Source organism: Calcarisporiella thermophila (assembly GCF_041956535.1).
Source record: "Calcarisporiella thermophila strain CBS 279.70 unplaced genomic scaffold VTP21scaffold_21, whole genome shotgun sequence".
Taxonomy (NCBI): Eukaryota; Fungi; Calcarisporiellomycota; class Calcarisporiellomycetes; order Calcarisporiellales; family Calcarisporiellaceae; genus Calcarisporiella; species Calcarisporiella thermophila.
In genome coordinates this window covers 251,844-275,078 of record NW_027192211.1, presented here as the reverse complement: position 1 = coordinate 275,078, position 23,235 = coordinate 251,844, and the positions used below count along the sequence as shown (strand labels likewise).

Genomic DNA, 23,235 nt, shown 5'->3' with positions numbered 1-23,235 from the left:
TACGCCGAACGAATTTGGTCGCTTCGCCACAACGGCGTTAGTAGCAGCGGTGTTGTAGGTGTTTGCATGTTGGCCGCATTTGTGTGCTCATTTGCCCTCACATTGGCGGCAAGGTTGGCACGGTGATCGAAGCAGTTGTCTGTATTAGCGGCATTTATTTGGTAGGCATTGTTAGCGTAGTAAGGCCTATGACAGGAGGGGTATCCCCATCCGCCGTATCCGATACAAGGATTGCATGCTCCCCAACCTCCCAATCCGCCAAGGATACCAATACTGCGTTCCGCCAAAGGGCTCTCAACGCCTTCTACATTCTCCTCGGCGAGAGGTGCGCCCAGAGCAGGGTTGAAGGCATTGGCGAGGAGAGCGGCAAGCGCAAGTGTAATGAAGGATTTTTTGAACATTTTGTTTTTTAGTCGCTGTTGCTGTTGAATGCTCTTGATGCGGAGGGCACTCGGTCCCATTTTATAGCTTAATTGAGGTAGAAAATATCAACGATATCAGCGATAATACCATCAAGAATTCTGGAACAGCAGAGATTGATGATCGTCTCTCCCGTTTTTCTTCTGTGTACTGATATATCGCAGCTGATAGCAAACACATCAGGCGCTGCTATCTTGGCTTCTATTCCCACTACTCCCCTACCTGTGCCATGATCCTGTTTTGGTGACGCACATCGACCCTGTATTATTATCGCAAACAGAGTCGTCGTGCTTGCTTTGTAGCTTAGCCCCTCTTAGCATTGGGTGCATATATTTAGGGGCTGATTTTCAATTTTCTAATGTGGACTCTATACAGAGTTGCAGATCAAAGCAATAAGATTAGATATCTGTGGCTTAATGTCTTATTGTTTGTAAATGGTGGGATCCAACACTAGTTTTTCGTGAACCTTCTTGATCACTTAGAGCCAAGTAGAGCTCTGTCTTCTCTGATAAATGGAATCTAATCAATCACAGGATCATTTTAGTAACGCTGATTTAGAGCAAGCTCTTGTCTCATCATTCCGTGCCGCTGCAACCTCTGTCACTCAACTCTATAAATCGGCAACCAGTCTCCAGCGTAGGGCTTATCAGGCCGGCTATGAGCAATGTCTTCAGGATCTCTATGCATATCTCGTGTCACATCCCCATATAGAGGCCTACCGCCAACATCAAGGTGGGAGTGAGGGAGACGTATGGCATCAATCCATTCCCGCTGGTGACGTACTTGCGTTTGCTCGTTCGAAGCTTAGCCAATTGCGTGATCATTCCCAGCCCGCTTCGACCTCACCAGCACCTCCATCTCAGCAGCAGCATGCGGGATCAACTGGCCGGAATAACGATGTGCGTCCCTCCGCTGAAACAGCCGGTCTCGGATTCGAAACAGCATTTACCTTTGTTCCCCCTTCTCCTTACCAACATCAAAATCCCGCAACACTCGATGCCTTAATTCCACAAGGGGCAGAGGGTGGTATTGGGGTAGTGATGAGTCCAGATTCGTTAAAAAGGAGGCTACACATGCATCCACATGAAGCTGCGCAGCACTCTGCTTCTGGGTTAAATTTTGGGCTTCAGCTAAATGGCGAGTACTTTGAGCCACCCCCCAAAAAAGGCAGATTGCGACGAGATGAATGATTCAAGTGGGCTTGGATTTATGGTCAACGTGAAAAGGGGTCCAACCTTTTGTAGGGCTGAACGAATGATGTCGAACATTAGACTATCTATTGCTGGCTTTAGAACACTTTTTCCTGACGTTTCTATATAATCAACCTCTATACCATTACGGTATATTATAACCTCTTGTATTTTTCACCCTTTCCCCCTATTGTTAAACAATTTTTGCATTTTTATCTATTTTTTTTTTATTTTCCTTGAAAATATGAAATAAAAACTGTCATAAATACTGTGAATTGTTTGTGTTCAGTAATGAGAGTAGTAAACAGAGGGAAAAAGGGTAAAAAAGGACAGCTCAATAAAAATAACAATTATATGATAAAAAAAATTATTAACAAGGGTGGATAATATCAGAGCAAAAACAATCGCATGGAAAGGGTGCTTATTTAATTTTATTCAGAGTTTTTCTCGACAGTTTCAGTTTAGCATCAGTGCGCTCTACACTGGAGTCCAGCTCGTCAAGGAGCCGGTTATGGGTGTCCAGTTCATTGCCGATGGCAAGTCCAAGATGCCTCTGGCGTTGCAATATAGCTGAAAACTGCTCCATCTGCTTGTCTTGGTCAAGCATCATTTCCTGCTGTAAACGTACTAGCCCTTCATTGTCAAGCCCACGAGTTTCCTCCGTCTCTTTGGGTGCCTCAGTAGATATGGCAGCATTGCCAAACACTCTCCTTGAAACTGGCTTGCTCGGGGGCTTGGTGAGGGGTGTGCTGTGTTGATGATTGTAGAGGAGTGCGTTTCTCTCGCCGGTATTTGGCATGGAGGAGCTAGTTTGCAAAAACGTACCGTTTTCTTGTCTCCCCGCTATAACCAGCTTGGTAAGTGTTTCACGCTCATCTCGAAGCTCGTTCATCTTATCCTGTCGCCGCCGGAGTTCTCCTTCTGATAACATTGTGCCCGTTTTATCTCCACCACCATTAGCTAATGCAACCAGCCCTGCATCCAAACTGCCTATTCTGTTGCCAAGTGTCGTTAGCAGCCGTTTTGCTTGCAGAGTGCAGTTATGGCCAGCTGAGATCTCATTTCGAGCCATGTGGGTCTCTCGTCGGTTAATCAGGTTCCTTATTTCACGTACCGTGTTCTGCATCTCGCCATATTCGTCCAGCCAACTCTGAAGGGTATACTGTTGAGCGGGATCTAGTGACCGTCCAGTCGGTATCGCAAGAAACTCTTTCCATTCTTCTGATTTTCGCCACCTGTCATCACGCGAGGCAAGTATTCCACGCAAGTACTCCTCAAGACCACGGCGGCGATCTTCGACCAGAGAAGCTTGATTCTGGAAGGGAGACCAGAGGGTTTTGGCAGGGAGAGGGACAGTGGGAGATGGAGCAATGCGAAGAAGCTTGTTGTGAAGGGCATCAAATTCGGAATAGCGACGCCAGACGCTCCATGTTCTCACTGGTGCATGGACCTCTATCCTGTAGACAGTGTGGGGTTTGGGATCTGGGCGGGATTCGGTTTCACGAATAAAAATGGTCTGGATGTTCTCCATCCTGTAACCTAAAGTCTAAGGAAAAAATTGCCATCCAAATTTAATGATGAAGGTATGCGGCGCAGCCCCTCTTAATGCAGCTTAGCTGTCAGCGAAAATTGAGCGCTTATTGATTTCTTTCCCCATTTTTTCCCCTATTTCAATAGTTTTATTGCCATGGACTTGAAACAAGTGCTTGAAACCCACATTGATGACAAACAAAGCGCACAGATAGGGGCTAAAATAAAGGTCGAGGCGGGAGCAAAACAGCAGATGTATGAGCTCCTCTTTGGTTCTGTAAGTCAATTTCTTCGGTCTTACTGCTTAGCGATTTTCCCACGAAAAGCTTAATTAGCAGTTGATTTCGATTTCTTGGATGCTAACGATGTGCATTTTTTCAATGATTTTTTCCACTGGTACCCACTTTTCTGCCGAAAATACAAGATTGCAGGCATGGTCGGCAAGGTTGTCGAATATCCTTTTGATACCGTGAAAGTTCGGCTCCAATCTCAGCCCGTTAATGAACGCTCGTTCCAGGGTCCATGGCAGTGCTTGGCACAGACGTTTAAAAATGAGGGCATGCGTGGTTTATATCAGGGGCTTACATCGCCGGTGATTGGCTCCATGATAGAAAACGCCTTCCTTTTTTTTGCATACAACGAGACCCAACGCTTAATCCGCGAGTACTCTGCTACTCCTAAAGAGCGCATGGCCATTCGGAATACCAATCCTGAGCTTCTCCCTCCTCTATCGATACAGCAACTATGCGTTGCGGGTGGTATTGCTGGAGCGTTTGTATCGTTGATCCTTACTCCTGTCGAGCTTGTAAAATGCAAGATGCAGGTCCAAGATGCAGCTCTCTATGATAAAAACGCTGTCGGTAGCTATCGTGGCCCTCTAACGGTTATCTCGGACACTTTTAAACAGCATGGCATCAAGGGTTTCTACCGGGGTCATCTTGGAACTTTCTTACGTGAATCTGGGGGTGGAGCCGCATGGTTTGGTACCTATGAGTTTCTTTGCCGGTGGTTCCAGCAGAGTACCGGGAAGAAGAAGAGCGAGCTATCGGAGGGATACCTAATGACTGCTGGTGCAATTGCAGGCGTCGCCTATAACTTTTCTCTTTTCCCTGCTGACGTTGTCAAGAGCCAGATGCAGACGGAAGAGGAGCTTATGGCCTTACGAGGAGTGGCGGTCCGAAGACGTAGTTTCATGGAGGTAAGCAGAGAGCTTTGGCGGAACGAGGGGCTACGTGGATTTTACCGAGGATGTGGGATTACGCTCTTTAAAAGTGCCCCTGCAAGCGCAGTCATCTTTTTAACTTATGTAAGTTATAATTCTTTTTCTGAGTTAACAACGTTTCTACTTAAATTCATGCACTTTATTTTTATTTTTCACCAGGAATTCTTGATGCGAAATTGGTCAGCCCTTGGGTCATGAATAGAAGGCTTATAGATATAGAATATTCCTCTTCAATTATAAATAGCAAACTGCTTTTTATTATATATTCGGTTATATTTTGCCTCTCTTGACGCTATTTTGTTCTTATATAACAACCTGTAACCATTATTTGTTGATATGGATTCAAATATAGCCGTTGTTTACTTATTTCTAATAGCTCAAATAGAGAAGTTCACGTCGAGCTGCAAGACGAAAAGATTTACATGCGCAATTTACGATGACTTCAATATGCATTAAAAATATAGAAAAAATTTTGCCTATTATAATCTTTCGGAAGAATATAGTGATATTCTGTAAGACTAACTGTAAAAAAAATCTCCTACTTAAAAGTCGACCTAATAGTACACAAGGTTGCTTATCTCACCATGTTACAAAAGAGGAGTTAAAGTAAATCCAAAAATAAAAATTGGATATAACGCTTTTACAATTTTTATTTTATTTATAGTTTTTCCTTTCAATGGGGTATCGAGTAAAAAGATTCAGCTGGAGATTAAGAACTACGAAAGAAGAAAGAAAATACAAGAATGCTTACACAATTAAAAAAAAGAAATATCGGCAGAAGAGACTTTCTATCAAATGTGATATCAAATAATAAAAGAAAATCCAGCAAAGAATAAGAGTTATTAGTAGCCTTCTCAGTGCCCCGTTCCCTTTTTAATATAGGCGCCCTCCGGTCCTTGCTTTGAGAGACTGGAGTTATCGCCTGGTCCTGATGCCTTAGTGTTTGCATTTCGATTCTCCGAATCCTGTGGGTTCGAGTTTACCATCGAATCAATGAGTGAAAGATGATCAATGATATCAGCATTGTTGAGAGTGTTGTCGAGGAGGCCACGCTTTTTCTTCCCTAATACATCGGTCAAATCTTGGTTGGGCGGTTCCATTGAGTTGTTGATGGCGTCTGGATCATATCTGCCTCTATCACTATCCATTTCAACTGTATCCATGGCTGTAGGCGACATTCGGGCTGGGACCATTTGGATAGGGGTCATCCTTGCTGGAACCATTTGGACAGGGGCCATTCCAATGGGGATCATTTGCACGGGAACCGCATTCATTTGCTGGTATTGAGCGGGGGCGACATATCGTATCGGTGGGTTATAAACGTCCGCTCCTCCTCCCCGATAGTAGTAGCCTTCGGGACCTTTTCGTGAATATGCTGAATTGTCACCAGGGCCGGATGCTTTTGTGTTTGCATTTGTATTTTCGTCCTTCTCCACGTCAGAATTCATTATAGTGTTGAACATGTCTAGGTGGTCGAGGATATGTACATTATTGAGCGAGTTGTCTATGAGGCCACGGCGCATCTTGTAGTGGCCTTTGTGGTAAATGCCCTCTCCTCCTTGCTTTGACAGGTCCGAATTGTCGCCAGGACCATTTGCTTTTGTGTTGGAGTTTCGATTTTCCGATGTCTGCGGGTTTGAGTTAACGGTGGAATCAATGAGAGAAAGGTGGTCAATGATATCGGGGTTGTTCAGAGTGTTATCCAGGATACCACGCCTGTTGTGAGGTGCACCCTGCGACAACACCGCTATTCCGACAATAGTAAGTGTGGTAAGGATGGGTGACTTCATAGAATTTTTGTTTGCGACGGGAAGCAGAAACAGAGGGAAACGTTTCTTCTTGCCTGGTTAAAAGGAAAGAGAGACGGAAGGAAAGGGGATGAAGAAGGGGGATGCCGGCCGTGTCTAAATCAAAAGACGACCTGAGAATTGTCGTATGAAAAAGGAAGAATGTTTATTTAAATATTTCCAGTGAACATTCTTCGAGACTATTTTCGGATAATTTCCTCCAACCTCTGCTTGGGTGGGAGGGGTTGGGCCGATTTCGGTTACCAAAGTTTTCACCAGTCCATTCCTAGCGTTAGAAATCAGTCTTTTCTTGGATCGTTGCGAACCACTTGCACTTTTGCATAGTACCAACCACCCCCAATGCCTCTCTGAATATCCAGGCACGCCTCTGCGCGCCGAAAGAAAATGACAGCCATCTTTGGGGAAGCTCGGTTAGGCAGAGATATGTGATCAGTGCCCAAATTGGCAATAAATTTTTTTGCATTGGCAGCCATTTTCTGTTTGGACTAGTGCCACGCTTCTTTTTAGGAAACTTTTCTTAAAGGCTCAACTCGCTTATTTTGTGGGGTTCTGAAAGCGAACGAGAGATAACAGTTTAAAACCAGTATTTATTACGGGGGATATAAAGGTGAAAATGCAACTAAATACTAGAGGATGTCAGGTGAACTGTATGGCTATCAAGGGTGGGTTGCCCCGCTATGCGAATGCTTGGGTTGAGTATATATAGTGCGAGGGGAATTTGAAATAGTCGCCCTAACATCAGGCTGAAGCTGAATTGTTGTCGTTACCATTGGCACTGGTGTTCGTGTTATCTTGGTCAACCACCACTGTGTCCGAGTTAATATTCGTATGGAATAGTGCATTCGTATCCAGAATGCCTGCGTCGCTGATAATATCGTCACGCCTACAGTTATGGCGTTTCCCATGAGCTGAATTATTATTACAGCCCTTAGCAGATGTATCTACGTTGCCATTCACGACATATATCGTATCCGAATTGATTTTGGTATTCGCGATATAGCCTGAGCCTGCTACATGCACGTCATCATAAAAATTGTCGCCACCCCATGGAGCCCGCTTCCATGCCGAATTGTTCCCCTTTCCATCTGCCCGAGTGTTTATATTGTTATTGGACACATAAACAGTGTCAGAGTTGATATTGGTATTGCCTATGTCATTGTCTCCGAGCACGTGTGCATCATTATAGATATTATCTCCTCCGTGACGTTTACTAAGTGGAGCAGCGCCAGAAAAGGTTACGGCAGCAAAAATGAGTGCAACAAGATTAATCCCTTTCATTACTTGCTCGTAGGATGTGGTTATAAAGAACGATTACTTTTTAAAAACTAAAGATTCCAAGGTATACTTTTTTTACAAAATGCACTACTATGATATAGAGAACAACTACGGTTTATATATGTTTCTCTTTAATGTTTCAAAAATATTTATTTAGGAAGAATAATATGGTGAAAATAACTACAACATAGTCACAGCCTAATAAAACAACGGGATCGTTCAAAGCATCCTAAGCACAATGTCTGTATTGATGACTGTTCATAAAACACTGAGACCATGGTCGCTCAATTGCTTCCTATCCTATACCGATGTAGATATATGCAGTATGATCAGCTTTCAAAAGTCTGAAAAGAGATATTAATTAAAAAAAGTCGGTAAAATTTACTCGAAAAAGGCCATTGAATATCACTTATTGTCAATTCGATAAAATTTGCAAAAAGCCTTATCCTTTCAGAAAGTTCATTAAAAATCAGCTTTATATGAGAGAAAGATGTTCAAGATCGGACTTTTTTTTATTGATTTCTAAAACCTTCAATTTTTTCCTTAAATAGTTATAATGCAAGTTTTGGAGAATTGCATTAGAATCCATTCCTAGCTATTTTCAGATAAAATTTTCAAAATTTTATTGACGTTGTCACCCCTCCATGTTCAAAAAGATTTTAGAGTGACCAGAGAAATGGGAAACTAGCTTCTTCGATTGCTTTAAAGTTATTTAATAAAATCCGTTTAATGCCTATTGGTATATTAAGCAGAATTCAAGATTAAAAAAGTATTTTGGAGAACCAAAAAATTGAAACTTACATTTCGCTTACGAGTTATAAGAACTTGCAAGTCGAATCATTAGTTTAATTCCAACTCAAAGCAAGCTATTTAAGCTATAGTAGCATGAGGCTTTTTCTTTTAGCGAAACTGACTATGTTAGATTTTGATAACTACTTGAGAAATCTGATTGAATAATAATAAGAGATAAAGAGAGCCATTGCTATATAATATGATATTTTAGCAGGTTGGAAGAATGATTGAAATGAACTCGGAAAAATTGAACCTTGCGAAAAGCAACCGGTTAGCACGCTTTTTGACTAATCCTTTCCCTTTTTTTTTCTCTCATCACGCAATATTATGACACCACTTCAAAGAATTTAAGGGAACACTTAAGGATGCACACGTGCAGTATGTACTTGGGAGATCCCTGGGCCATCTCTAATATATGGTCATGGACTATAGGCTGAGACAAATCCCCCACTTTTCTTAAGAGTTAGCCTCCATTGGAATGCGTCAGACATCGAATGTTTTTATCTACTCTATTAATCTTTTTCACGATATACAATGAAAGGGAGTATAAAAATTACATATTTTAAATAGGTCCCCAGCTTCATATTTGAGAAAATCTTGTAAAAGATGGAACGGGTATAGGAGAAAAGCAAAATTAGCGTCCACAGAGGCGAGTTGGGTAGAGGGCTAATCGCTCATTTTTTCGTTCCATATTACCCCTATAGAAAAGGTCTGGCGAATGAATGTGCCATCATTAGGTTCACGCACGAGCAATTTTTTCGAAACGGCCTGTTCGGAAAGTAAAATAAAACGATGCTCACATTCTCACTAGTGATCGTCAGTGTATTCTAACCACAATAATGCTTCAACCGCCTAAATATTGCCTATTTTTCCAATTGATACGGCACATCATTCCTTTCAATTTCTCCTAACCAGTTAGATAGCCAACATTCCCGCCGTTGTAGAAAAAAGTAAAGTTCGGAATCAGTTAAATATATAAAACCGGAGGCAATTGTAGAAACAGAACATCACTTCATCTTGTCTTGATCGACACCCCCCTCCCTCTCACTTATAGAGCATATTCACTTTCAATTTTGACATCCAATAATACCACTCGTATTCACCGACACTTCAACCTATATATCACCATGAAGCTTGTTATTGCTATTGCCCTCGCTACACTTGGCATCACCATGGTTCAGGCCATCCCATATAGCAAACGTGATGGCCACCATCATTATCACCATTTCGATCATGGACATCATGTTGCAAAAAACCAACCCGTCGCCGTGTCAAACGGAGTTGCGAAAAATCTAAACTCTAACCACGGAGAGAACAGCGAATTTTGGAGGCGCGCGCCCCCTACTGCTCCTAATGCGCCTCAAGTAGTCCCGGCGAACACAGTCTCGGCTGCTGGTGCAACTCCCTCCACCGTGGAGCCAGTTAAATACTACATGGACAATAATGGAATTTGTTATTTGACTCAGGACGCTAAGGATGAGGCCGCGACAAAGAAGGGATGCAAAAAGGTCGTTAAGCTCAAGCCTGTACCAGCCGCTGATCTAAAGGCATCCACCAAGCACCATCAAAAGCGTGACGAGGACGATGACGAGGACGACGAGGACGATGAAGACTTCGCGGAGGAAGAGGAGGAGGAAGTCACTAAGAAGGAAGATAAAAAGATGAAGAAACAAAAGGGTAAGGAGGACAAGCACAAGAAGAACTTGAGCAAATTGGATGACGAAGAAGACGACGAAGACGAAGATGGAACGGTGACCAAGAAAGACGAAGATGAAGAGGATGAGGAAGATGATGAAGAGATGAGGAAGATGAAAGAAATGACCATGCTGAAGAAGAAGAAGGAAGCGGAGGAAGGCATGAAGAAGCAAGGGAAGAAAAAGAGTGAGAAGAAGAAGGCGAAGTCCCCCAAAAAGGAGCAAGAGGAAGAGGAGGGAGAGGAGGAGGACTCGGGTGACCGCGCTAAGATCAGAGCAGCAGCCGGTATAAGCAATGAGAAAGACTACGACGATTTGCTTCTTTCGCAGATGAGGGCTGAGAGCTGGACTCAATAGACTACATTCATTTTTTAAAGGGGGTATAAGAGGCAGATCTTTCCGCTCTTCACTCACATGTAACTGCCACCTTGACCGTACTATTTTACCTCGTTAAATAAACCTTAATGCACCTCCAAATGTAAAAAAAAATCAATTTCTATTAAAGCCATTTAGCATAATAACTTAACATATATGGGAGAAATGAAATTTTTTCCGTAAGTATACAATAAAATTCCATGGTTTCATCTACTGCAAGATAAAAACAAGTATTAAATTTTGAATAATAACTCGACAAAATGGAAGAAAAACAAATGACAAGGAGGACTCATTTTCATTTATTGCTCATTGCATTGCTCAATTAATCAATAACTATCACTTCCCTTTCCTTCCATTTTCCTTGAACCTTTTGAATCATATTATATATGCAGTTGGCCCTACAAAAAGTTTGAAAGGTGAAAACAAATAGATAGCATGTAAGAAGGATAGAGAGCGTTCGCGATTCTCTAGAATTTTACTAACTTTTTACCTATTTCTCATAAATTTTTTATATGGGGAAGGGATTACAAATTATAAAAATATTGCAAAAAAATTATAGAAGAGCGCGAACCTTCTCCAAACCTTCTACATCCCCTTATACGTTATCTATTTGATTTTAACTGGTGAACTTTTTGTAGTATCTTGAGTTGTGCGTGGGATAACATGTTTATTATCTCATTATAATTGCGAAATAAACAAAAGTATATAAAATTTTATCCAAGTTTTTTGATCAATGATTGTTTCTGATTTTTTTTTTCAATAATAAAATATAATCTGATATAAAAATCACAATAAAAAAAATCGCACTAAAAGAGAGATCTAAACGAATATTCAAAAATAAACAATTTCACTAGAGAGGAAGAATGCCCTTTAATGCCCCCAATGGTCCACTTGGCTTCTTCCCGCCATCACCTTCACCGTCCCCTTTTTCTGGAGGCTCATTGGTGTCGTTAGGTGACTCCATATCCCTCATGCGCTCTTTACGTTCTTCATAACGCTCACGTTCAAGCTCATAGGCGTCCTGCGCCCGTTCGCGTTCCTCTGGATCCATATCGCTGGGATATTGCGGCTATCATGATAGAATAGAGAATAATTAATGATTCGCGAAAGAAGCAATAGAAATGTTGAAGGGCCTAGATATTTACTGGTTGGGAAAATCGCATCTCTTCCTCTCTTTCTCGCTCCTCCTGTTCTTCCATCTCCATTTCCCTCTCATATCTCTCCCTTTCGTATCTCTCTCGGTCTCTTCTCTCTTCCTCTTCCTCTGCTTCCCTCATAGTTGCGTCGTGGCTCTTCTCTGCTGCTTTCCCTTTGCTCTTTCTGGCCGCAGACCTCGAAGGTGTGAAGTCATCGTCAACATGCTTCACATGCTTCTTTTTTCCTGACTTCTTTTTCTTCCTCCTAACCGGCTCTTCTTCCTCCATTTCTCCCTCGTCGTCATCATAGTCTTTCCGTTCGGGGATATTGACCTCTTGAGGTTGAACCGGTGGAGCTTGAACAGTTGGAGTGACGGGAGCCGGAGTTTCCGAACTGGCAAGTAGTGGTTTTAATAAGCCTTGGATTGGAAGTTGACGCTTATGGTGGGAGGCTGTCTTGAACAATCGCTTTCGAAGTGGTAATAGATCGCCAAGAAGACTCTTTCCCTTGGGCGCTGGAGCACTTTGTTGTTGAACTGGTGTTGGCTGTTGAGTCACTTCAGGAGTAGCTTCTTGCCGTGTTGGAGGATCAGGTTCTTCTGAATCTTCCTCATCTGAGTCTTCCTTGTGGTGTCTATGTTTCTTGTGGTGCTTCTCCTCGTACCTATCTTCTTTTGACTTCCTTTCCGTTACCATCCGTTCATCATCGTCCACATCCTCATCCTCGTTGTTCATCTCGTCTACGTCGTTCGCGTGATGATGATGGTGGTGGTGTTCATGATTTTTGCCATACTTGTGTAACTTGTCATGGTCATGTTTATGGTCGTGGAAGTGCTCAACTTCATCGTCTTCGTCATTATCAAGCTTCTTGTGCTTAACAGCCTTCTCTACGACCTGGTCGTCATCATTCTCCTCGTCCTCGTCCTCGTAGTATTTCCCGGCTTTCTTTTTCTTATGCTTCCTATGCTTGGCAATTATGTCTTCATCATCGTCACCATTGACTTTCTTGCCATGGTTATGATGTCTGTGTTTGACCATAGGCTCGTCCTCGTCTTCATCGCTCTCTTCTTCCTCGTCTTTCTCTTCCACAGGTTTGTGTTTTTTATGTTTTGCAGCGCTCTCGTACTCTTCATCACCTTCGGTTCCTTCATCCTCATCGCTCTGCTCTTTATGCTTCTTGGCCTTCACTCCTTTTTCTTGCACTTCACTGCCCTCGTTCTCAGCCCCGGGTACAGCGGTGCGTGCAGGAATAGTGGCGGCGGGCGCTGGTTCGGTAGGAGCGGTTTCATTTGCAGTATGGCCATTCCTTTGGTAATTAAAATTTTAGTATATTAGTGATTCAAAATTAGATATATAAAATGTGGGTTGCAAAAATCCAGCCACTTAATACGATTACTCACATTGCGGCAAGGAAAGGCCCCAACACTGGAATAGTGGCCAACTCAATACGCCTATCGAGATGCGGATAATCTTGAAGTCGCGAAGCGACGTACGTTGACTCCGGGAGCGGCACCGCTTGGCTCAAATCGAGGCTAACAAGCCCGAGGAGAGTGGACGCGGCAAGGAAACTTGTCGTCTTCATTGGGAAAGCAAACCAGCCCTGCTGATAACTCTAAAGGGAGCGCGACTTAAGTTACAGAAAGATCTAATAAGCAAGAGGGTATATACACTAAAGAGGGGATAGGTCAGCGCCTGTCTGTAAAAGAAAAGAGAGAAATAAAGGATTCAAGACAAATAGAGAGGAGCAGTGATACTATATATATTCGGTCTAGAGAGGGTTTGATGAGAAGATAAAGTCGGCTAGGTTGAAAGCGGGAAGTGCTCAATCTTTTTATGGGTTTTTTTATTTCATATTTTCAGATCGGCCTTCGCTGTCGATCAAAGTTGAATGGCCCAAAAATCAGGGTTGAGTGTAATTTCGGGGGCCGTGCGCACTCGAAATTCTTGCCCGCCCAAAAGCAGGCCTTACATGCGCGTTTTTTTCTCTCCTTGCTGGAATGTTTTGGCATTTTTGTGTGATTGACCGTCTGATACTTCGCATACCGGAATGCAATAAACGCTTGGAATGTCATAGTCCCCGTTCATATTGGGTAGGTATTTGTCAATGTCACTGCTATCTTTATGTATTACTATGGAATATAGTCCATTACAAATAAGAAAGACGTACACAGGCAAAATATGGAGAAAAAAAGGTTCGTAATAAAAAAAAGTCTAAGAATTGGTATAGAGCAAAGTCTTTGATATGCATACATATACTAGAGCCGAATGTTTAAGGCAAAAGTTCAATCACATAAATCCGTCCTCCATTTCACCCAATGGATCCAGAACGTTTTTTATAGGATATCGTAAAAATGTCTTTTATAATGTTTTCTGCTCACTTTTGCAGATTGGTTATCGCCCAATGTTTAGCGAGAGAGTCGCTCCGACTCCGCATCCGAGCCTTCATCCTCATTTCCTATTTCCCGAGGTAATTGCTTGTTGAATCGAGCATCCTACGAAAAAAAATTTTTTTGAATTTAGAATATGTATACTATTTTGTATTGGTCCTGCTCACCTTCCATGGGCCAGAATCGCTTTTGTTGCACCCGCCATCGCATTCGCAATTTCCGCCAAGAAATTTGGGCAAATTCTCCGGGTCAATGTCCTTCAGAAGCTCTTGCTGATATTTCCCGCCAAGAATCACAATCTTATTGACGGTAACTTCATCGAGGAAGGGCTAAAAATAAAGAGTATTATTTACAATTGACAATGAAGATGAGATGTTTTTATAATTTTACCTTGATCATGGACCACACCGATGAGAAAAGGAGCGGGGCATTAATGATAACCAGTTTGCCCAACATCTTTGAAAGAAAAGGAAAAACAGACCCATTGAACACACTTTCTACCAACTCCACGTTTAAATAAACTATTTCACACTTTACCTCCGGATAGTAATCTTGAGCAATGGAGGAAATACGCTTGATAAAGCCAAGAAGTGAAGGAGCTTGTCGTAAGGGGATTCCTTTCAGGTCGAGAATGGTATAGCACTGTTCAATGCGTTGCCCAGCAAGTTTTGAGCAAGCAGGGAGTCGCCAGTTCAATAAACTCTCGTAACCAACCACGAAATGCTTAATCATACGCTCTTCTGTGGTGACCTTAAACAACTGCTGTAAATTAATGCTCCCTACATGCTCAATATAGATGGGGCGGTCAAATCGATCGGTCATATGGTAGTAGCGAGGGTAATGTTGCGCGACTTTGTCAATTTCATTAAACACGAACGTGGATACAAGTTCGTCGACTTGAAATTCGTTTCTCCATTGGACATACTTGGTGAACATGAGTAGCGAGAGGGCAAGGTCGAATTTGCGCGCACGTAAGAAGCGCAATAGAAGATAGTCGTCGTGAGCCGCGGGGTCGTAGATGCCCTTTTTCCCGAGCTCGTCCTTGAAGCGCTGGAGAGTCACTTCCTGCTGCGGAGTCAAATTGCCCAGGCGGCCGGTGCCACCATAGCGAGTTGGGACTATGGTGAATGCACGAGGAGGCTTTTTGAGTAGAGTTGGTGCCATAAAGAGGAGCAAGCAAAAGGTGAGGCAATCAGAAGAGGAGGGGGAAGAAGAAGAAACTCGCAGTGCGAGGAAAAATGGACAGATATGGTGAAAATTGGGGTTATTATGGAGCCGACGTGTTTGTTATCAATTTACCCCAACTCGTATTTCGTACTATTGATTCGCATTAATCTTACAGTCACGGGTATGCAAAACCCACCAAGAAGGATACGTCAATCTTTCTACATTACAAGCCAAGATAAATAAAAAGATTAATCCTTCATAATAACAGCATATATGCCTAATTGGGGGAGGATGAGTTTGCGCTTGTGTCTGTGTGTTTGTATTCATAGTACCGTGTTTATTTCCTTCAAAAGAAATAAAAAGAAGTAGGCAATATTAGTAATAGACTGAATAATCGCCTCGATGACTCTGGCGGGTAAAATTAGCAAATAGATGCGTTTTCGCCTATTTGAATCGAAAATTCTTCCGCATGGCCGATGCGTATGACTGCTGAAACCATTTAATTTCCCCTGTTTTATTTAAACCGGCGAAGCTTGGATGCTGTCATCAACTCTCCTACTTTTCTTGTCTCTGCTTTTTTTATTTTAGCCCCCTTGTGTATTTCAGACTCTATTTCCTTCTCTTACTCTTGCGACCCAAAAGAGTAAATATGTCGGAACATACCTTCTTCAAAGATTATTCACCATGCTCGCTCTTTTCTCCTCCCACTCCTCCCCTCACACCAATGAGAATGGAGTATGATTCAAAATCTCATGGCGAAACACCCAATATTTTGTCTGCTACTTTCACAATGCCCCGTGCATCAACCTCCAAAGCATATACATACAGGAGAGGTCATTGGCAGGGCAGGGCTTCTGAACTTGTTGAAGCCCTCCATATGCTCGAACGTCAAGTGCAAACTACACATAGCCCCTCCAGTATTGCCAAGAGACGACAACGCAAGAGTCCGCCAGTACGACTACCTACTCCACCTTCTCTTATTTATGCTTCTGGTTTTTTCAAGCTGGAAGCAGTGTCCCCCACGCTTAGTCATCGTTCGCCAAAACTAAGCTCTTTGATATCAAAACAGGGGCTAACCTTAGGCCACGCCTCTCTAACAAGTTTACCATCCAAGCCATCACAACGCCTATCCTCCTCACCTACAAGAACCACGAGCGAAATTCCCCAAGAGAATATGGTATCCATCAAAGAGATTGAGCCTATCATTAATGAAGACAAGCTTTCTCGTGCTGTTCAGAGACTTCAATGGAAAGGTATTATTCTAGGACAAATATTTTGCTAGAAAGAACAATTTCACATATGTTCCCTTTCCTTACATCGCCCTGAAAATAGGTAGCCAACTTGATATCAGTCATCTTCCTGACCAATCGCTTCTACATCCTCTTGAAAAGCGCATATGCTCCACATTAAGGCTTACGCCTTCACAGTATCTTTCATGTAAATCGGCTTTATTACGTGGATCAAAAGAACATCAAAAGCAAGGAAAGGCATTTCGCAAGACCGATGCACAAAAGCTATGTCGAGTGGACGTTAATAAAACATCTAAGATCTGGGAAGTGTTTGACAGGGCGGGCTGGTTTGATTGATGGGCATTGTTTTGGTTGTCCAAACGCCCCTTTCTCTCCACAATTTTTTTCATTTTTATGTGGATCCTTAGCTTGTGCTGGATTTTTGTTCATTGTTGCGTTATTTCAACTGTAAATTGTATATTCGTTTCCTTCATCTTTTTCCTGTCTTTTTTCCCCTTTTACTTGTAAACAGTTCCTCAAAATGTATGGAATTTCAACACCTCCCAGATAAATTCCGAAACACAATTTTTAACCGTTTATAATTATCCGATAAATCGTTTGGTGCCGTGCAGCTTAGTAACCATGCCCACGAAAAATGGAAGGAGTTTCACGGTGCACATAATCTTTATTACAAAACATAAATCCAATTATATTCATACATGTCATTTAAGCTCCCCATTCCTGTAGTGCATGCATGAGAGGTAAAAATTAATCCATTGAATGAAATAACCAGGAAAAATGATTGGAATGACTGATTAATAATACGGAAATTGACTCTTTCTATATATTCGATGAAGAATAAGCATTACAATGACTGTGTTCCAATCTTACATATATGGCGCATTTCCCCCTCCGTGGAAAATGTACCAATACCAAACGTATTACATCATTACCCCTGGATAAATTTCCATTGGACCGAGAGATTAACACAGATTTTGTTTTGCTATTATTAAATAAGTGTAATATAATAACTATAAATTATTGGGAATAGCCACACTATCAAGCCATCATTTATGCACGCGTTGTGTCTGCAGGCTCTACAGATCATGCACTAGGAGATTATCTATTCCAAAACTAGCAACGTGAATACAACCCCAACTCATCATTACAGTGCAACTCTCGATATTAGAAATTATGTATGCTTGGAAGATACTTCCTTGTTTATTTAAACAAAACCAATTGTTTCACTAAGGGGTAAAAACCCTTAAGCACTAATTATTCTGGTCATACAGAATTTTTCACTAGAGAGTGTGCGGTTTCTTATATAACTTGTTCAACTTGAAAATGACTATCCTTCCACTCTCCACAAACATGTAGCCTAGCTTTACCTATTAGAGCGGATCACACGGTCGTCCGGATTAAACCACTAAAATCAACAAACCATTAACGTATTTCTATTTAATGGTACAATGGTTATTTGTGTTTTAGAATTAAATAGATGGAAATAGTCCACATGTGCTGGTAGAAGGAAATTAAATAATACAAGTGGGGGAGAGAGGAGGATTCTTAGGTAATATACACGTTATGGTGATAAGCGTTAGTCTACTCTAGCCAGTATCTCTTCACTGGATTATCGTCAATTGCTTGGAAGTTTTGGCGGAGGTGGTCGAGAAAAATTACCCGCAGTATCCCATCCTATTGAAGCCATTATTCGCTGCAAACTAGGACTAATAAATGCTCTCCCTTCGTTTAGCATAGTGTTCCGGATTAATGGGTTATTGCGCCGCCAATCTGCACGCCATGCCATTAGGCCTTCAGTCGTATTAACATATCTATTATAACTTGTATGGTATATAGAAGATCCAGGTGAATAGGGGTTAAGCTCAGTTTCGAGATATATCAAATCACTAGACGCATTTCCATTATATGGTAAAAATGCAATTGCGTCGGGTGTGGTTGTAAAATTCATCATCTCCCGAGCAGGCTCAAACTCAGGCAACTCTTTCAAATCCTTGATGAATCTTTCTGGAGAGCGGCCAATTTCGGGAAGATACTTCCTCACTGCAGTATTGAGTTGTTGCGTGTATTGTGTGGTGGCATGATTCTTTAACGGCAAAAACATATAGCGATCAAAAGCTGATTCAATGAAAAAATCGAAAGACTGACGATAAGAGGCTATTTCATCGGGAGCATACATTCCGATTGGAATTAGTACTTCCATATTTTCAGGTTCTTCCCAGTTTCCAGTAAAACCAAGGCCATGCATGATCTCATGCACAACGACTAAGTCGAAGATTGTTTTTGTCTCATTCGGCTGTAATTCACCATCATCCTAAGAAGAGAATTCAAAAAAAAAAAATCTAGTCGTGCATTTCAATGAATTTAATGGGTTGGGTTACCAGAAAATGCCAATCGATCTCGCTATTAAATATGGCTAGGATATCGAATGTGCTCAGATGAGGCTGTGGGTTAAGTTGGAATTGTTTGACCAGCGCTTGTGGGTAGAGTCGCTGTATTCTATCGTCATCCTCTAATAGTACACTTCGGGTACTAGTTGCGGCACCCGCCAAATAAGAGCTGCTTTCGGTGGAACAGCCGGGATCAATATCAGGAATTGCCTTACAAAATCTGGTAAATGTCGCGTTAATTATCACTGGTGCTTTCAAGTTTAATACGCTTGTGTATGCCTCTCCGGTTCGTTCAAAACTTCTGCGTGCTTTTTCACATAGCGTAGCATCCGTCATTGTGCAAGTGAAGGATATTTGAAACATGGATTTATCAGAAGCTTGGTTAGATGGCTGTTGACGACGGTTATAGCGCAGTCGTGGACTTCGATAGATAAGTGGGCATGAAGCCAAACTAAACTTATGAGGATTCAGAGGGTCATGGTGGTCAACACACAAAGGATCATTAAGGGTAGGTGCTGACAATGCAATGGTTGCTAATGAGAAAAAAGGCACTGAAATTCGCATGGAATTAGACAATGAGCTGGACAAAGAGGAGGGCGTACGTTTCGCGCGCGCATCTTATAAATGACTCTGCGCCTTTCGGCCGCTTGAATTGCGCTTTTCGCGTGGTTTACCATTTTCTAAATAGACTTAAAACTTAATCTTATTCTTGAGTTAGTTATCTTAGCCAATAATAATGCCTATTTGCCACAGAACAGCATTAATGCGGCCATAAGAAAGCCCTTCTCGGATGAAATAATTTTCTGCCAAGCCACATCTCAGCATCGCCAAAAATGCTTTTCTTGAGTCTAAGCCTTTGGGCAATTGCAATGCCTCAATGCATCTAAATTAAGACTAACATGAAGGAAAATTTCACTCCTTGTCAAGGCAAATAATACAAAGCTCAAGGAATGTAACCAAACTTGCTCTAAACATAGAATCGAAATGAAAGATACAAAGCTTGATTCTATCAAAAGTGAGTAACTAAAAGTGGATTATCTCATATTTCTAGCAAACTTTCTTATCCCTCCTGGTTTCCTATAATGCTTGCTCATGTCTTTAGATTCGGAACTGGATGCTCAAGATACCCATAGTTTTTCCGCTCGTAAAAGTAGAAGGCGGAGATGGCTTCCAAGTGTAGCTGCTCAAGATGGTGTTGCACGATTGCGCTTTCCTGAAGACACTAACACAAACATCACCCGCTCTACATTTTGGAAAAGCCCCATGTATCGCATGATTTTGATTGCTGCAATTTTATTTTACGGCTATAGGATGCTAAGATTTCTGAAGTGGTTGGATATTGGAGCAAAAGACGAATTATAATCGGCAAGGATCCATCCCATCTTTGCACTTATTGAATTCACTCTTTTTATAATCTCTAAAACGGCATATACCAACGAAGGGAATGGAGGGGAGGTTGAGTATATTATTTGGCATTTTTCACATATCTGCTCAAGGCTTGCAATTGAAAATAAAGTGTATTAAACAAAATTAACAATTCCTATCAACATAAAAATACTCCTTTAAGAATAAAAAAGGAAAAAGCACATAAAAGAGTGGTTAATGATAGACAACCCTAGACCTGCAAACTAAGTGGGAAACTGAGGCGACGATAAAACCGAAAAGAGAATGTATATGTACAATTTTGATATATAATTAAACTTCTATATCGCCAACTACATAATCTTCGTTTTCGGATCTATATTAGTTGAAAATGTCCAACTGTCAGTAATATGTTCATTTCAGCGTTTAATCCTTCCAAAAAATAAATCCTACTCCATTGCCGGGATGTCATCCTGCGCTATAACCCCATGCCTCATTCCTCGTAGAGTAAAGAATACTATTCTCTTCAGTTTTTTGTTAAAAAAAATAAAATTTTGAGACCATCTATTTAGGGATATATACACTTCAATTCCAAAAACTATACTCGCAATAGCTCAATATGCATCAAACTTACATTGCTCCATCACTATTTGGATCCAAATCATTGTTGTTGTAGCTATAGACATCACTCTCTTCCAAGTTTATGGTCTCATCGACTACTTCCCAGATGCGCATATCCCTCACGATTTGCTCGTGTCCCAGATTGAAAAGCGTGTTGGTCACTGAATTTGTAACTAGAGCTACCGAAGGCTGCTTACTAAAATGATCTGGTTTAACATCACTATATATATGCATTAGCTAGGATCGGTAAAAATTTAATGAAGAAATATGTACGTGAAGTCATGGTCAGGATATGCTGCGTTCAGAGTTGCAATTAAGTAAAAGAGTGTCTTGCGTGAATTTGCCTCATTCATTGGACCAAAAGGAGAAACGATGTTCTTAAAATGATCCTCGGGCGATGTGCTATGTGCCATCTCATCTAAATATTTGTTTTCGAGATACTTATACACTTTTTTGTCAGCGCCTGCACTCTTGCCTAAAGGAATAGAACGTTAGTAAAATCTCAGTAAAATGATCGATTAAAGTAATATATGTTTTTCGTACAAGAGTAGGCCTCTACTCTGCCAACGACTTTACATTCTGTTGTGTCAAATGAGAGTGCTTTATTGATTGCATCTAGTGCTGGTACTTCTAGGTATTTCATCGTTGATTAGGCAGTAAAAAAGAGTGATCAAGATCGTAAAGATGTGGAGATGGAAGTAAAAGAACGATCTTACAGCACGTGATCAAATTACGAACTGGATTTTAATTTGAAGTAAGAGTAACAGTATAAATGTACAATTAGAAGTCTAGCTACGTCTTCTCTTCCCATCCCCCCCTCTGCTCCCCTCTTTTTTGTTTTCAATATTCATTTAGTCAGCATCACCGGCGTTAGAGCTCGATTTTGCTGTGAAATAGTTCTGGATACTTAATTCACGTCTATATTCAAAGCCCATGAAGTCTGGAGGCGGCCGTTGTGGAGAATAGGGCTCTACCACGACCACTAGCGTTTTTCGGTGCAAAGCGAGATTATCGTAGGTGGCTTTAAGTTTTAACTTGACATCTTCTTCTATATCTTCTTCGTTGTCAGAAGCAGCGTTTCTCTCAGGTGCAGTGAATGAAATATCCTAGTTCAGCAGAAATAAGCGGGATATGGGACGCTTGAGTTACTTCAATTTATTTCTAACATACCTTCATTAAAATACAATGGCGAGTATCCGTTGGCTTAAAGTAATAGGCAAACTGGAAATCCGCTAAAAAATAAATGTTTAATATTGGATGTACCATTAAAAAAGGGAGCTCAACTTACCTCCACGAAACACATCAGCAACTGTGTCTTTGCCTTTTTTCTTATCCTCCTCTGAGAATTTCTTGCTAATAACTGGCTGGATTGCTGAGAGCACCTGTTGCATTATGTGATCATTGAACCAAGCTACATTCTCTTCTTTCAAATAGAGTACCATTTGAAGTACCTACACAAAAATGGGGTGTTCGAACAAATATCATACAAAAATAGTCTATGCACAAGGATATTCCTACTTGTTTCTCTCCAATTCGCAAATATCGAATGTTGCGGGTCGAGTACATCTTGAGTCTGATTGTTGGAACGGATATCCCAAGGGAAATTATTGCCCAAAGATATTGATGCAAAATTTCAGTCGAAATCTTAAGAGCAATTTTCTTGGTGGAATAGTTATTGCTATTATTTTTCATCTCTGCTCCCCTCACTTTTAATTTAAACCTACAGATATTGTATACCCATATAGTATCTTCTTTAGATCCTTTAAGCCCAGAATCTACCTGCCTTCCTTTGTATTGCTATGTCTTTCATTGAACACGATAAAAATAATGACAAACAAAATATTAAAGAGGATCGATCTGCGATGGTCAATTTGAGCGCAACATGGATAAATAATAAAGGTAGTTTATTTGGAAGGGGAGAGGATTCGGCTTTGTATAGCTAAGCACATCATCTTATAATTTTCTGCAGGTGCATGGGTTGCAACTATAGTGTTTATTTTATGTATACGAAGCTATCTTGGGGCAATTCCAGGAATTGGGGATGCAAGTTGGACCATCACAAATGTGCTCTATAATCTGGTACGTCTCTTTACATGTGTTCGCAATGTCTTGCAAAATGACAAACGATTGACGTCCTTACTTCTTGATTATAGTGTAGTTATATTTTGTTTCACGGCGTTGAAGGTATTCCATTTGATAATCATCAAGGATATCAAGGCGCCTACGATGAGCTGGTAAGATAATAAACAATCACCTCCTTTTTTCGCATTCTTATTTACTGACACTACTTTTCTTTAGACACTTTGGGAGCAAATTGATAATGAGACCTACAATACCCCTTCGCGCAAATTCCTTTTTGCCATCCATATCGCACTCTTTTTTTTGAGCACCTATTATAGCCGCAATCATCCATTTACCTTTGCTTTCAATGTCGTAGTTCTTTGTGTGGTTCTCATTGCCAAACTACCTGCGATGCACCGAGTGCGACTATTTTGATTTAGCTTAAATATCTGAGAACGTTTGAAATGATATTTTTGAAGACTCTAGAAATCTGTACTCTTTTCCTTTTTTCTCGTATCCACAATGTATTTTGCTTAATGAATTTCTCTGCTTTTATTA

General features: G+C 41.3%; 15 protein-coding genes across 15 annotated transcripts in view; 6 read left to right on the top strand and 9 right to left on the bottom strand.

The window, feature by feature from the left end:
- Positions 1–749, bottom strand: part of VTP21DRAFT_5182 (uncharacterized protein) — a gene marked incomplete at both ends in the record, with an annotated part of 2,284 nt that extends 1,535 nt beyond the window's left edge. Inside the window, 3 exons of the mRNA XM_069395676.1 lie at positions 31–139; positions 248–468; positions 643–749. Coding sequence (XP_069248257.1) covers positions 31–139; positions 248–468; positions 643–749 — 437 coding nt within the window. The remainder of the gene's footprint in view (positions 1–30; positions 140–247; positions 469–642) is intronic.
- Positions 750–932: 183 nt separating this feature from the next.
- VTP21DRAFT_5181 (uncharacterized protein) lies at positions 933–1,610 on the top strand (the record flags this gene model as incomplete). The annotated part of the gene is made up of 1 exon (XM_069395675.1): positions 933–1,610. The coding sequence occupies one exon, from the start codon at positions 933–935 to the stop codon at positions 1,608–1,610; it is 678 nt and encodes a 225-aa protein (XP_069248256.1).
- A 421-nt stretch (positions 1,611–2,031) lies between these two features.
- VTP21DRAFT_5180 (uncharacterized protein) lies at positions 2,032–3,141 on the bottom strand (the record flags this gene model as incomplete). Its single annotated transcript, XM_069395674.1, has 1 exon — positions 2,032–3,141. The coding sequence occupies one exon, from the start codon at positions 3,139–3,141 to the stop codon at positions 2,032–2,034; it is 1,110 nt and encodes a 369-aa protein (XP_069248255.1).
- Positions 3,142–3,297: 156 nt separating this feature from the next.
- VTP21DRAFT_5179 (uncharacterized protein) lies at positions 3,298–4,560 on the top strand (the record flags this gene model as incomplete). Its single annotated transcript, XM_069395672.1, has 3 exons — positions 3,298–3,417; positions 3,565–4,446; positions 4,522–4,560. The coding sequence occupies 3 exons, from the start codon at positions 3,298–3,300 to the stop codon at positions 4,558–4,560; spliced, it is 1,041 nt and encodes a 346-aa protein (XP_069248254.1).
- Positions 4,561–5,216: 656 nt separating this feature from the next.
- Positions 5,217–6,152, bottom strand: VTP21DRAFT_5178 (uncharacterized protein; the record flags this gene model as incomplete). The annotated part of the gene is made up of 1 exon (XM_069395671.1): positions 5,217–6,152. The coding sequence occupies one exon, from the start codon at positions 6,150–6,152 to the stop codon at positions 5,217–5,219; it is 936 nt and encodes a 311-aa protein (XP_069248253.1).
- A 756-nt stretch (positions 6,153–6,908) lies between these two features.
- On the bottom strand, positions 6,909–7,448 carry VTP21DRAFT_5177 (uncharacterized protein; the record flags this gene model as incomplete). Its single annotated transcript, XM_069395670.1, has 1 exon — positions 6,909–7,448. The coding sequence occupies one exon, from the start codon at positions 7,446–7,448 to the stop codon at positions 6,909–6,911; it is 540 nt and encodes a 179-aa protein (XP_069248252.1).
- A 1,916-nt stretch (positions 7,449–9,364) lies between these two features.
- On the top strand, positions 9,365–10,288 carry VTP21DRAFT_5176 (uncharacterized protein; the record flags this gene model as incomplete). Its single annotated transcript, XM_069395669.1, has 1 exon — positions 9,365–10,288. The coding sequence occupies one exon, from the start codon at positions 9,365–9,367 to the stop codon at positions 10,286–10,288; it is 924 nt and encodes a 307-aa protein (XP_069248251.1).
- Positions 10,289–11,156: 868 nt separating this feature from the next.
- Positions 11,157–13,527, bottom strand: VTP21DRAFT_5175 (uncharacterized protein; the record flags this gene model as incomplete). Its single annotated transcript, XM_069395668.1, has 4 exons — positions 11,157–11,375; positions 11,452–12,748; positions 12,843–13,054; positions 13,486–13,527. 4 exons carry the CDS (start codon positions 13,525–13,527, stop codon positions 11,157–11,159), a joined length of 1,770 nt encoding a protein of 589 aa, XP_069248250.1.
- A 320-nt stretch (positions 13,528–13,847) lies between these two features.
- Positions 13,848–14,993, bottom strand: VTP21DRAFT_5174 (uncharacterized protein; the record flags this gene model as incomplete). Its single annotated transcript, XM_069395667.1, has 4 exons — positions 13,848–13,934; positions 13,997–14,158; positions 14,220–14,285; positions 14,367–14,993. 4 exons carry the CDS (start codon positions 14,991–14,993, stop codon positions 13,848–13,850), a joined length of 942 nt encoding a protein of 313 aa, XP_069248249.1.
- A 652-nt stretch (positions 14,994–15,645) lies between these two features.
- VTP21DRAFT_5173 (uncharacterized protein) lies at positions 15,646–16,582 on the top strand (the record flags this gene model as incomplete). The annotated part of the gene is made up of 2 exons (XM_069395666.1): positions 15,646–16,249; positions 16,329–16,582. 2 exons carry the CDS (start codon positions 15,646–15,648, stop codon positions 16,580–16,582), a joined length of 858 nt encoding a protein of 285 aa, XP_069248248.1.
- A 1,279-nt stretch (positions 16,583–17,861) lies between these two features.
- Positions 17,862–19,197, bottom strand: VTP21DRAFT_5172 (uncharacterized protein; the record flags this gene model as incomplete). Its single annotated transcript, XM_069395665.1, has 2 exons — positions 17,862–18,557; positions 18,625–19,197. The coding sequence occupies 2 exons, from the start codon at positions 19,195–19,197 to the stop codon at positions 17,862–17,864; spliced, it is 1,269 nt and encodes a 422-aa protein (XP_069248247.1).
- Positions 19,198–19,617: 420 nt separating this feature from the next.
- VTP21DRAFT_5171 (uncharacterized protein) lies at positions 19,618–19,995 on the top strand (the record flags this gene model as incomplete). The annotated part of the gene is made up of 2 exons (XM_069395664.1): positions 19,618–19,648; positions 19,736–19,995. 2 exons carry the CDS (start codon positions 19,618–19,620, stop codon positions 19,993–19,995), a joined length of 291 nt encoding a protein of 96 aa, XP_069248246.1.
- Positions 19,996–20,328: 333 nt separating this feature from the next.
- VTP21DRAFT_5170 (uncharacterized protein) lies at positions 20,329–21,259 on the bottom strand (the record flags this gene model as incomplete). The annotated part of the gene is made up of 5 exons (XM_069395663.1): positions 20,329–20,371; positions 20,449–20,559; positions 20,630–20,836; positions 20,890–21,091; positions 21,160–21,259. 5 exons carry the CDS (start codon positions 21,257–21,259, stop codon positions 20,329–20,331), a joined length of 663 nt encoding a protein of 220 aa, XP_069248245.1.
- A 208-nt stretch (positions 21,260–21,467) lies between these two features.
- VTP21DRAFT_5169 (uncharacterized protein) lies at positions 21,468–22,182 on the bottom strand (the record flags this gene model as incomplete). Its single annotated transcript, XM_069395661.1, has 4 exons — positions 21,468–21,722; positions 21,787–21,848; positions 21,905–22,067; positions 22,135–22,182. 4 exons carry the CDS (start codon positions 22,180–22,182, stop codon positions 21,468–21,470), a joined length of 528 nt encoding a protein of 175 aa, XP_069248244.1.
- Positions 22,183–22,415: 233 nt separating this feature from the next.
- On the top strand, positions 22,416–23,112 carry VTP21DRAFT_5168 (uncharacterized protein; the record flags this gene model as incomplete). The annotated part of the gene is made up of 4 exons (XM_069395660.1): positions 22,416–22,515; positions 22,586–22,695; positions 22,770–22,850; positions 22,915–23,112. The coding sequence occupies 4 exons, from the start codon at positions 22,416–22,418 to the stop codon at positions 23,110–23,112; spliced, it is 489 nt and encodes a 162-aa protein (XP_069248243.1).
- Between the last annotated feature and the right edge of the window lie 123 nt (positions 23,113–23,235).